Here is an 11,467-nt window from a genome sequence, read left to right as displayed (position 1 = left end):
ATCTTTTCTTTTTGGTCTTTTTATGGGATTTGTTGACAATAAGAAAACTATGCAGTATATTCATTAAATCAGAGGTGGATGGCATTTGATTAAAGCCAATATTGGATATAATATGTCATCAAAAAAAGTATGTATCGATGTAACCCATATAATATTAGAGGAGACTCATGGTGCCTCTTTATTGTTTTGCTTTTATTACTATCTAGTTATCTGATGTTATGTTGTTCCCCTTTTATATTCTTGATGCTGTGAGGCCTTATTTCCTCCCCAACAACTCTCCTGCCTCCCTCTTTCATTCTGTAAGCCCCCTTTGCCCTGCACACCATCCAATTATTACCTCTGGAGGTAATGTATGTAATCCTTTATATTTGTCATCCTTCATACGCTTTTATTTCTTTTTCTTCCTAACAGTGTTATTATTTGTTCCCTTTTTGTTTCCCCCCTTCCTTTGCCTATTTCTTTGTTCCCAAATTTCAGGAATGGAGTTTGAAGAATTTGAGTTAGCAGAAGACAACTCAGTTCTGAGAGACTACTTTTTTCTGAGGTTTTCTGTATCATGACTAAAGATATGTATGGTTTATGTTATAGCATGTCTTTCATTGACCATACATACAATCAAAAAACAAGTATTACTGTATTACAGCGTGCCTAAGATATTAACCACTGAGTCAGCAGTGGTAATCAATAAGTTTCTAGAGAGAGAGACCTTAGATTTAGCATTGCAGTATGAACTTCTCTTAATTTGGGATATAGATCATTGTGGTGACTCACACCATATAGTATCTAAAGTTCAAACACAGCACAGCACTTGTCAGAGATGTTATACTTGGCCCAAATATGTTTGAACATCTCCAAACGCTTATACCTATACATCCATTGAAGATGCAATTTAATAAAATTTGGATTGTATATCATTGACACACAAGATGAGCAATTCTCATCATTATCGCCAAACATTAAATTGCTTTAAGATCTTCTGAAAAAAAGAAATGAGCATGTCAGAATTCAGGCAGTTGACCAAAAAAAAAGTATAAAACACATGTTGCTATGTAGAAACTTTATAGTATTATTTTGTTTTGTGGTAATAAATACTCTACTGTCCACAACACCATGTGTGGCAGCAGGATGCTGGTGCTTTGATAATGCTTGCATCGGTTTTTGTTGTTTTAGCTTTTATTTCATCCTGCCATGGAGGCCAACGTGCCTTTGCTTCTGCCTTCATGCCCTGTTCATATATGAAATGTATTGTACAATGTAAATGAGTTACACAATCTACAAATCAGACTAGCCCAAACGCTGGCGTTGAAGTGATCCATCCTTCCATCACTCCCTGTGAAGATTTAAACCTTTAGTATTGACTGACAATGATGGTCTCAGAATTCAGGACTCAATACTCGTTGTCACCGCTGCTGGTGCCAGTGAAATGTTACTATCTGAATATATCACTGCTGTCTGAAACTCCCATTTTAAGATTGTTTAGGAGGAAATGGCCGAAGACAGGCAGATGTTTGTTTTTTAATCATTGTACACAAACTGCTATATTGCCATCGAGTATTAAAAATTCATCTGATTTCATATTTTCCTTGGTTTCAAAACAAAGCATTTATATCGAAAGCATGATGGAAATGAAATGTGATGTTGAGAGTGTACTTGAAGTTTGTGCAGTTTTGAAACATTGATTCATAAAATGTTTAAAGTCTTTGTGTGCTTGACTGGTATCAGTTTATCTGTGTGTCTCACTTTCTTCAATCGCGGGGTCCTCTATTTTCTCCTTGTTGTCATGAAGATGGGTCTGTTTGGATGGGAATGAAGTCAACAATGACCACATATGATGAAGTGAGTTTTTATATATTCAAAAGGGTATTTACTGTATATAAAAATTTACCTTAAATACTGTATGAACACAAATGATATAACTACAATAACTTATTCTAAAACCAAGAAATGCGAACAAACTAAAGACACAGTTTGTGTTATCCTGTAATTGCTACTAATGACCACAGTCATGGCTATTAAATAAAAGTTTCATGGGATCACTGACTATCTGCAGCGATGATGAAATTTAACATTAAATATATTTAGTTAGTGAACTCATCAAGTGATGTCATCACTTCATGGGAAACAGCTCCTCCCAGTGGACAGTTGTGGTAATGACCGGAATGTTCCTGAAGACTCTGGACATTCTCCAGTTAGAATATAAAAGCTGGGACAGTCCTACTGCTGAGACAGAAAGCAACACAACCAACACAGAGGAGAACAGACACTTTCACAGTCTTTCATCTCACAACAAGAGGACTCAACACATTGAAGATGCTGTGCTCTCATGGACTCCAGTCTACTCTCAGTCCATTCATGGACTTCTACTGGCCTGTACGCAGTCTGTGGCCAGACGTCAAACCTCTGCTCTACCAGCAGGATCTGTTGCAGAGAAACCTCCAGGAGCTGCGCAGCAGTCTGGAGATGATGGACAAACTTCAGCACAAGATCCTGGAGGAGATGGAGCCTTTCCAAACCGCTGCAGACATGCAACCTGTCTCTTGCCATCTGAAGAAAGAGGGAGAGCACTTTGGCCTGACCCTGGACACCCAGGGCTTTTCCCCAGAGGAGCTGTCTGTCAGGCAGGTGGGCAGGAAGCTGAGAGTAAACGGAAAGACAGAGAAGAAGCAGGAGGATGGGAAAGGCTGCTACTCTTACAGATGCCAGGAGTTCAGACAGGAGTTTGATCTGCCTGAAGAGCTGAACCCTGAAGCCATCACCTGCTACCTGGCTCCAGATGGGAAGCTCCACATCCAGGAAGCCGAAGCTCTGTGTGTGGAGGAGGCTGAGAGAGAGCTGCCTATCGAGAAGAGCTCAGAAGAGAAACCACAGCAGAGTGTGTGTTCACACACAGAAGACAGCAGCACAGAGACAGATGATAGCACACAGGAAAAACCTACAAACATGAACTGATTTGTACAATGTTTTGACAATGTACAGTCAATGTTTTATTAAGGTGTTAAATGAAGATGTTCATATGTGCTTTTGTATACTTGTAAATAAATTAATATCTTGACAGCTGAACAATGTCTCCTCCCTTTTAAAATGTCTTATTTTGCCAGAAATTATAAAATTTGAAAAGATAGAAAGAAAGTTCACCTTGTAGTTTGTGACCCTGAAAATATATTTTATGACACAAAGATTTCTCCTCTTTTAAACTTGATGCTTAAAAAATATAAGATGATTTATGTATTTTCAATGTTATATATTTGTCAGTTAATCTAGTAAAAAATCAACTTTGAATTAACATTTCTTCACCAAAACCCTTTAATTATTGAAATGTGAAATTTTACTTCAAGACTGAGGAGGAAAATGTCTGAAAAAGAGACTTTCAATTTAATCTCAACATAAGTTATAATAACTTATATCAGCCACCAATTAGACACCAAATTAAAACCACTTACATGTGAAGTAAATTACATGAATTCTATCATATTAACGGCACATGTGAACTGCTGACATATATTAGGCAGTAAGTGAAGAGTCAGTTCTTGAAATTGATGTGTTTGGAGCAGAAAAATAGGTAAGCGTAAGGATTTGAGTGACTTTGACAAGGTTCAAATTATGATGGCTGGATGACTAAGTCAGATTATATCCAAAACTGCAGATCTTGTGGAGTGTTCCCGGTATGGAATGACAACTGGTGAACCTGCAACAGGGTCACGAGTGTCTAAAGCTCATTGATGCACATGGGGAATACAGGCTAGCCCGTCTGGTCCAATCCCACAGAAAAGCTAATGTAGCAATAATTATGGTGGCTGTTGTTAGAAAACTATAAATAGTTATCGCAAGGTAACTCACAGTATTTTATTAACTTGTTGACTTCATGACTCTTCTCCACTTGTGCCAGTGTACCAATATGTTCTAACAGTTTGTGTTATCCTGTAATTGCTACTAATGATCACAGTCATGGCTATTAAATAAAAGTTTCATGGGATCACTAATTATCTGCAGCGATGATGAAATTTAACATTAAATATATTTAGGTAGTGAACTCATCAAGTGATGTCATCATTTCCTGGGAAACAGCTCCTCCCAGTGGACAGTTGTGGTAATGACCAGAAAGTTCCTGAAGACTCTGGTCCTTCTCCAATTAGAATATAAAAGCTGGGACAGTCCTACTGCTGAGACAGAAAGCAACACAACCAACACAGAGGAGAACAGACACTTTCACAGTCTTTCATCTCACAACAAGAGGACTCAACACACTGAAGATGCTGTGCTCTCATGGACTCCAGTCTACTCTCAGTCCATTCATGGACTTCTACTGGCCTGTACGCAGTCTGTGGCCAGACGTCAAACCTCTGCTCTACCAGCAGGATCAGTTGCAGAGAAACCTCCAGGAGCTGCGCAGCAGTCTGGAGATGATGGACAAACTTCAGCACAAGATCCTGGAGGAGACGGAGCCTTTCCAAACTGCTGCAGCCGTGCAACCAGTCTCCTGCCATCTGAAGAAAGAGGCAGAGCACTTTGGCCTGACCTTGGACACTCAGGGCTTTTCCCCAGAGGACCTGTCTGTCAGGCAGGTGGGCAGGAAGCTGAGAGTCAGCGGGAAGACAGAGAAGAAGCAGGAGGATGGGAAAGGCTGCTACTCTTACAGATGCCAGGAGTTCAGACAGGAGTTTGATCTGCCTGAAGAGCTGAACCCTGAAGCCATCACCTGCTACCTGGCTCCAGATGGGAAGCTCCACATCCAGGATGCCAAAGCTCTGTGTGTGGACGAGGCTGAGAGAGAGCTGCCTATTGAGACGAGCTCAGAGGAGAAACCACAGCAGAGTGTGTGTTCACACACAGAAGACATGAGCACAGAGACAGACGATAGCACACAGGACAAACCTGCAAACATGGACTGATTTCTACAATGTTTTGACAATGTACATTCAAAAGTGTTAAATGAAGATGATCATATGTGCTTTTGTATACATATCAATAAGCAAATATATTAACAGCTGAACAATGTTTCTTTCATTTAAAAAATGTGTTATTTAGTCAGAAATGAAAAAACTTGAAAAGATAGAAAGAAAGACCATTTTGTAGTTTTTGGCTCTCGAATATTGAATCAACATCAGATCCACTGATCTCATAGGACTTCTATTTTTATTGACTGTTACTGGACTACAATATTCAGCTCGCATCATATAATACAATGTTTTTGTTTTAAATATCCACAACATAAATGTTTTAATAAAGCATGAATTTATGATGATCATATGTGCATTTCTTGTTTGTAATTTTAAAAAATCAATTACATATAAAGCTTGTATTTGAAATTTTTATTTTATTTTACTAGAAAGAAAGAAATACAATTTAGAATTTGAATCGACATGATGAAGACATTTTACTTACTTAAGCTCACATCTGTCACATTTACCATTTTGCTCAATGTGCTTATGATTTTGAGGTAAGATTTCAAATGAAATTGTCTGTAGTTATTACTATTTAATTAATTACATGATGTTGTAAACACAAAAAGCTTCAAAATCATAAATCATAATAAATATCCAACTATTCATGAAGGCTGAAATCAACTTTTTCACCAGTAACTATCATTTTACATTTGAACTGTAACCATGTTCAAGTGATATGATAAAACCAATTCTCCAAACCAAAATCTATACAATACATATCTTTCTCTGATCATTTCTGCCTCCATGTGAACAAAGGAAATAGGAAAAGGAAGCTGAGTTCTGTGTTATCTGTCATTCAAATACTCAGGAATCTTTCCCTTTCTGCCGCAGTTAACCGGTCATGGTTAGACTTTATGTGTGCACGATTCATCAGTGTATCTTTAATATATGGCTACATGTATTTATTCACTAAAAACTTTCACTTATGATAAAAGGTGGATCTTTTATGATTTCAAATTCATGAATGCATCACAAGGATAAACTATGTTTTTAAATACACATTTTCAGAACGATCATCTAGCTATATGTTCTTCCTCATACTCTTTTGCAACGTATCATTCCACTCAAGCTGCTGTTCTTTAGGTAACATTGATTTATGGCACGTGTGAGACAATCCTGAACGTGTCTACTATAATCATGTTTAAAGAAAAGACTGGTTAAGTAAGAGTATTTTGATAAGGATGTTGGATGCTATCAGATCTGTAGCCTGTTCTTCCTCTGATCTAATGGACAGACTCCAAAAACACTGCTTTCATAGCTGATTTTGCATACGCAGATATGATTTATTATCATCATCATGTGCATATCCTTCACAGATCTAAAAGATATGAGCGTCATCAGAATGTGGACCACACCTTTGGGCTTTTTGTGCATTTGAACTTGCTCGGCATTGGAGTCAAAATAACAGGCGTCTACCATTGAACTGTTGACCAATGCACTCAATTAGTTCTTATTAACTATGAGTCAAATGACAGCAGTGACTGGACAAGGATGTAACATGCACTCACACAGGTGTTTTCCCTTCCACTGGCTGATAAGACCTCTGCACAGATACACACACCCAGCCATGATCACATTTACTGGTAACAAGAAAGAACAAAACAACAAGCAACAATTCATGATCTCTTTATTAAAACCCTTCTAAACTGTTAACGCCATTATCACAGAGCAAGCACACTAACAGCAATGTTACCAGTGACCAGTTCCTGACACTCTTTTAAGCTCTCAGTGCATTTTCTTAGGTTTTTTTTTTTTTATAAATGAAATGATACATTCTGGTATGTTTAAAAAAAAAAAAAAAGTTACATTCCATATTAAACATTATTAAACGAGGTATGTGTCAAATTCAGTGAAGAGTGCCTTGAAGAGGTCAGTGATACATTGTCTTACATGACAAATACATTTCAAACCTGCAGCTTGAAGAAGATTGGACAGAGGTACAGAGGTGAACAGGTAGCTCCACAACAAGACAGTAATGTTAACCGTTAACTGTCCAACCTATTGCTCAACAGAGCTTCAACAGTATGTTCCAAGGTTTAGGTGATACCATCTGTAAGTGGAAAAACAGGACAGAGTAAAAACATTTATATTAAAAAGGGAAGAAGAGGACAGCAAATACGTGTGAAAAGGACGACAGACATGTGAAAAACCAAAGCTTTAGGAATCCTTTGCTCTCCTGCCTGACTGATTTTTCTTTCTTCAAATTTTAAGCCAATTAATATGATGCGATAATGATGTGAACTGTATCGCACAGCCCTTCTAACTGTTGCATAGTAAGAAAGAGGTCATGGTGGGTGTTTAGGCCATGTCCTCCTCGCCCTCTTCCTCAAACTCGCCCTCCTCCTCTGCGGTGGCGTCCTGGTACTGCTGGTACTCGGACACCAGGTCGTTCATGTTGCTCTCGGCCTCTGTGAACTCCATCTCATCCATGCCCTCTCCTGTGTACCTGAAACACCAAACACAGTAAAGTAAATACTTGAACAAATAAACTCAAGTCTAGAGGTGAAAATGAGTTGTGTTAGTTGCGAAAAACAGCACAGGTATGTCAGTGAACAACTCACCAGTGGAGGAAAGCCTTGCGGCGGAACATGGCAGTGAACTGCTCTGAGATTCGTTTGAACAGCTCCTGAATGGCCGTGCTGTTGCCGATGAAGGTTGCTGCCATCTTGAGGCCGCGGGGAGGAATGTCGCAGACGGCCGTCTTGACGTTGTTGGGGATCCACTCGACAAAGTAGCTGCTGTTCTTGTTCTGCACGTTCAACATCTGCTCGTCCACCTCCTTCATGGACATGCGGCCTCGGAAGATGGCGGCGACGGTGAGGTAGCGGCCGTGGCGTGGGTCGCAGGCGGCCATCATGTTCTTGGCGTCGAACATTTGCTGGGTGAGTTCGGGAACTGTCAGAGCCCTGGAAAAAGAAAGAGTTCAATTAGTTTTTATTTCAAGTGATAAATGAGTGAATTACAGCTTGAAGGGTTGGTTCGGTCTCTACCTGTACTGCTGGCTGCCCCGGCTGGTCAGGGGGGCGAAGCCTGGCATGAAGAAGTGCAGCCTGGGGAAGGGCACCATGTTGACAGCCAGTTTCCTCAGATCGGCATTGAGCTGGCCGGGGAAGCGCAGACAGGTGGTCACCCCGCTCATGGTGGCGGAGACGAGGTGGTTGAGGTCGCCGTAGGTGGGCGTGGTGAGTTTGAGCGTGCGGAAGCAGATGTCGTACAGGGCCTCATTATCAATGCAGTAGGTCTCATCTGTGTTTTCCACCAGCTGGTGGACAGAGAGGGTGGCATTGTATGGCTCCACCACAGTGTCTGACACCTGGAGGGGGAGGGTGAAGACAAAGAGGAGCACAGGTGAGTGGGCGGAGAGATAAATACTTAACTTATGATATCATAGTGTATTAATTGCACCTTAGGGGAAGGCACCACGCTGAAAGTGTTCATTATGCGGTCGGGATACTCCTCTCGGATTTTGCTGATGAGCAGTGTGCCCATGCCGGAGCCGGTGCCTCCACCCAGGGAGTGGGTGAGCTGGAAGCCCTGGAGGCAGTCGCAGCTCTCCGCCTCCTTCCTCACCACATCCAGGACTGAGTCCACCAGCTCAGCTCCCTCAGTGTAGTGGCCTTTAGCCCAGTTATTACCTGCTCCGCTCTGGCCTGTGTTACAAACAAATACAGAAATCTTTCACAGCTGTGGTGTCAGAGTCTCCTCTGTCTTATTTTATTTGAAAGACGAAATAAATCTAAACAAACTTTAGTGCATACATTGAAAGATACTGGATTCTTTAGCATTGAAAGACTGTGGAAAACTACTGATTAACAGCTTTAAAATCAGAGTGAGTGTAGATGCTTGACCACAGAATGCCAAATTATCATATTAACACATTTAAATTCTCACCAAAGACGAAGTTGTCTGGTCTGAAGATCTGCCCAAAGGGACCAGACCTCACCGAGTCCATTGTGCCAGGTTCCAGGTCCACCAGCACAGCACGAGGGACATATTTGCCACCTGGTGATGCAGGTGATTTATTGCAATGTGAACAATTCAAACAAGTAGTGCAGAAACAACTTCTTAAGCAAGAGCTTTTTCACTTCTGTTTTTAGTGCCATGCATCAAATACTTTATTTGCACATACAAATACATCTTTAAGTTGCTTGTACATTACAAAGCACCCAGACTCCTCAGGTCATCTGATACAGGTTTACCCAGGATCAAAACCAAGCAGGGTGAGGGGTTAGATTATATGCTCCTGATATACCTAATGTCTGCTAAAACTGTCAACTCATTAAAATCTGGGCTTAAAACATTATTTCTTACTGCGGCTTTCGAATAAATTAAATAGGCAATTTCTTTTTAATCTTTTGTCTTTTAAATTCAATTTAATGCAGTTTCTATTTTTTATTGTCTTTTAAATGTCTTAATGCACTTTGACTTGTCTTGCATGTTGATTAATTTAAGTACCTGGTTAATTCATACTTTCAGGCCCGCCAAGTTGTGGTGACCTTTTCCTAATGATTTCATTCACTTTATTAGCTGAGTGAAACTACAGCTATAATCTACGGTTTTAACTTTTTTGAAAAACCGGTTTCACATCAATTATGAAACATTAGATGGCAAGTCAAGACAGGTGTGTTCATAGCAGATGAAAATGTGGGTGTATGAACTATTTATAATAATTATTAGGTCATAAACTCATTCATTTACATTTAAATGTCTCATAGCATCACAAGTTGTTATCTTAAATTTAAGACTTAATACTTTTAATGTTTAGACTTTTTATTATAATAGTATTCTTTATTATTGACTGGTATATTTAAGTATTTATTCTATAGTTGTGCAACATTGACGTTTTTTGTTTTCCTATATCTTATTACCCCAAGCAAACTTCGTTCCTTTTATGTAACACACATGTTTAAATTATTAATAACATATCATGCCATTTCAAAGTAAGACGCTTCTATGTGGGGTCTCAAAATATTACAATGCATTGAAGACAGTGCTGTTGGCTGGAGGTTTGTTGATAAGCTGTATCATGGAAACTGAGCGACAGTAACTAGGAGGGGACAGTCAGGGGCCTCCAGAGAGATTTCCACCGGGATTGGGAGGACCTCCTGCTGGATGTCTGCGGTACTAACAAGCCTTCCGTGCGGTGTTGAATTACCTTAGCTCCCTTACAAATGACTGGATAATCTAACAAACCTGTTGCTTCATTGTAATACACGTTGATCCGCTCCAGCTGCAGGTCACTGTCTCCATGATATGTCCCGGACGGGTCAATGCCGTGTTCGTCACTGATCACCTCCCAGAACTGGAAACAGATTGAGACAATAAAAGGACAACGGTGTGATTAGCTGGCGACGCAAAACCCCAAAGCTAAGTAAGCTCATTTAACAGCCCGCCCAAACGGAAACTATCAGTGAGTTCAGACTTCACGTTTATACCAAAGTTAGAACTCACCTTGGCGCCGATTTGGTTACCACACTGGCCTGCCTGCAGATGCACAATTTCCCTCATTTTGGTGGAAATAAAAAAACACTTCTGAACAAGGACTAAAGACAAAGTTATGACCGCTCCAAGCGCTCCTGCAAACGGACTAACCTGAGAAGGTGGCAGCGTTGGCAACTACTAACAGGGCACGTGTATCCGATTGGTGAAACCACACGTCAGTCAAAATACCACGCGTTTCATTGGTCGAAATAATTTTTGTCCTGTTTTTTGATTGGATAATTCTCCGAGGTTCCGTTGCCATGGTAACACAACATTGAATTGAATACACAACTTTTCCACAGCGACGATGGATTAATTGTTTTCTTTTTTCTAAAAAAAAAAAAAGAAAAAAAAGAAAGATAAAAAGGATTCATTGTAATTAGTTTTTTCTCCCATAAAACTTTATTTATACGACTTATAAGTACTTATAATTTTGATATTGTGCAGAATACATGTCAAATACACAGTCAAAAACTATTTAGTAGCGAATTCTCCGTTTACCTGTATGTTAAATTAAAGGCAAATGATCATGCCTGTCAAGTTATATGTTGAAAATAAATTACCAAACCTGTTTTTATTGCAGGTTATGATGTATTTGTCAATACAGCCAGTTACTGTTACTTTCATCATTAAATCCTTTCGTGGGTGCTTTATGAGAAGATATTTTCAATATGAATATTCAAAACTGACTTGTTCTGTATGCTTTGTTTTGAAAGAAATGTACACATACATGTGATTTTTATAACCAAAATAATTATATGATTATTTTAAAAATGCACAATGGCTTATCATGCAAGTCTTAAACATACTTTATTTAGACCTACTTACTTTTTACTTCACTGTGTAGAATGTTGTAGTTTTAAGAATGCAATTGCATGATTTGGCCACAAGATGGCTGTATTGTCCACTTGAATTCAACTGATTAGGGGAAATTATATCTGATGGGTTTCTATCACAGAAAATACTCTTTCACCCCACTTTGCTGAGAAAAGAAATAAACTGTGGAGGGAAAATATCCACGCAAGTTTTTATGTTTTATTTTT

At 39.4% G+C, this 11,467-nt stretch overlaps 3 protein-coding genes across 3 annotated transcripts; 2 read left to right on the top strand and 1 right to left on the bottom strand.

Moving 5' to 3' along the window:
• Positions 1–2,310: 2,310 nt before the first annotated feature.
• LOC134001096 (heat shock protein 30-like) lies at positions 2,311–2,949 on the top strand. Its single transcript, XM_062440652.1, has one exon. The coding sequence runs from the start codon at positions 2,311–2,313 to the stop codon at positions 2,947–2,949; it is 639 nt and encodes a 212-aa protein (XP_062296636.1).
• Positions 2,950–4,250: 1,301 nt separating this feature from the next.
• Positions 4,251–4,889, top strand: LOC134000450 (heat shock protein 30-like). Its single transcript, XM_062439791.1, has one exon. It carries the CDS (start codon positions 4,251–4,253, stop codon positions 4,887–4,889), a length of 639 nt encoding a protein of 212 aa, XP_062295775.1.
• A 1,664-nt stretch (positions 4,890–6,553) lies between these two features.
• On the bottom strand, positions 6,554–10,540 carry LOC134000374 (tubulin beta-4B chain). The gene is made up of 7 exons (XM_062439695.1): positions 10,395–10,540; positions 10,137–10,245; positions 8,835–8,945; positions 8,349–8,593; positions 7,934–8,256; positions 7,505–7,849; positions 6,554–7,389 (listed from the first exon to the last, which is right to left on the bottom strand). Exons 1-7 carry the CDS (start codon positions 10,449–10,451, stop codon positions 7,242–7,244), a joined length of 1,338 nt encoding a protein of 445 aa, XP_062295679.1. The 5' UTR covers positions 10,452–10,540; the 3' UTR covers positions 6,554–7,241.
• Between the last annotated feature and the right edge of the window lie 927 nt (positions 10,541–11,467).

The sequence above is a fragment of the Scomber scombrus genome, chromosome 19 (genome assembly GCF_963691925.1).
Source record: "Scomber scombrus chromosome 19, fScoSco1.1, whole genome shotgun sequence".
Classification (NCBI taxonomy): Eukaryota; Metazoa; Chordata; class Actinopteri; order Scombriformes; family Scombridae; genus Scomber; species Scomber scombrus.
This window is presented reverse-complemented; position numbering and strand designations above follow the sequence as displayed.

Excerpts from the sequence above, each read along its gene's own strand:
- LOC134001096 (XM_062440652.1), top strand. The coding sequence starts at position 2,311 with ATGCTGTGCTCTCATGGACTCCAGTCTACTCTCAGTCCATTCATGGAC.
- LOC134000450 (XM_062439791.1), top strand. The coding sequence starts at position 4,251 with ATGCTGTGCTCTCATGGACTCCAGTCTACTCTCAGTCCATTCATGGAC.
- LOC134000374 (XM_062439695.1), bottom strand. The coding sequence starts at position 10,451 with ATGAGGGAAATTGTGCATCTGCAGGCAGGCCAGTGTGGTAACCAAATC. Across the intron at positions 10,246-10,394 it reads GTAACCAAATCGGCGCCAAG|TTCTGGGAGGTGATCAGTGA; the intron begins GTGAGTTCTAAC and ends ATCTGTTTCCAG. Across the intron at positions 8,946-10,136 it reads GTATTACAATGAAGCAACAG|GTGGCAAATATGTCCCTCGT; the intron begins GTTTGTTAGATT and ends CTGCATCACCAG.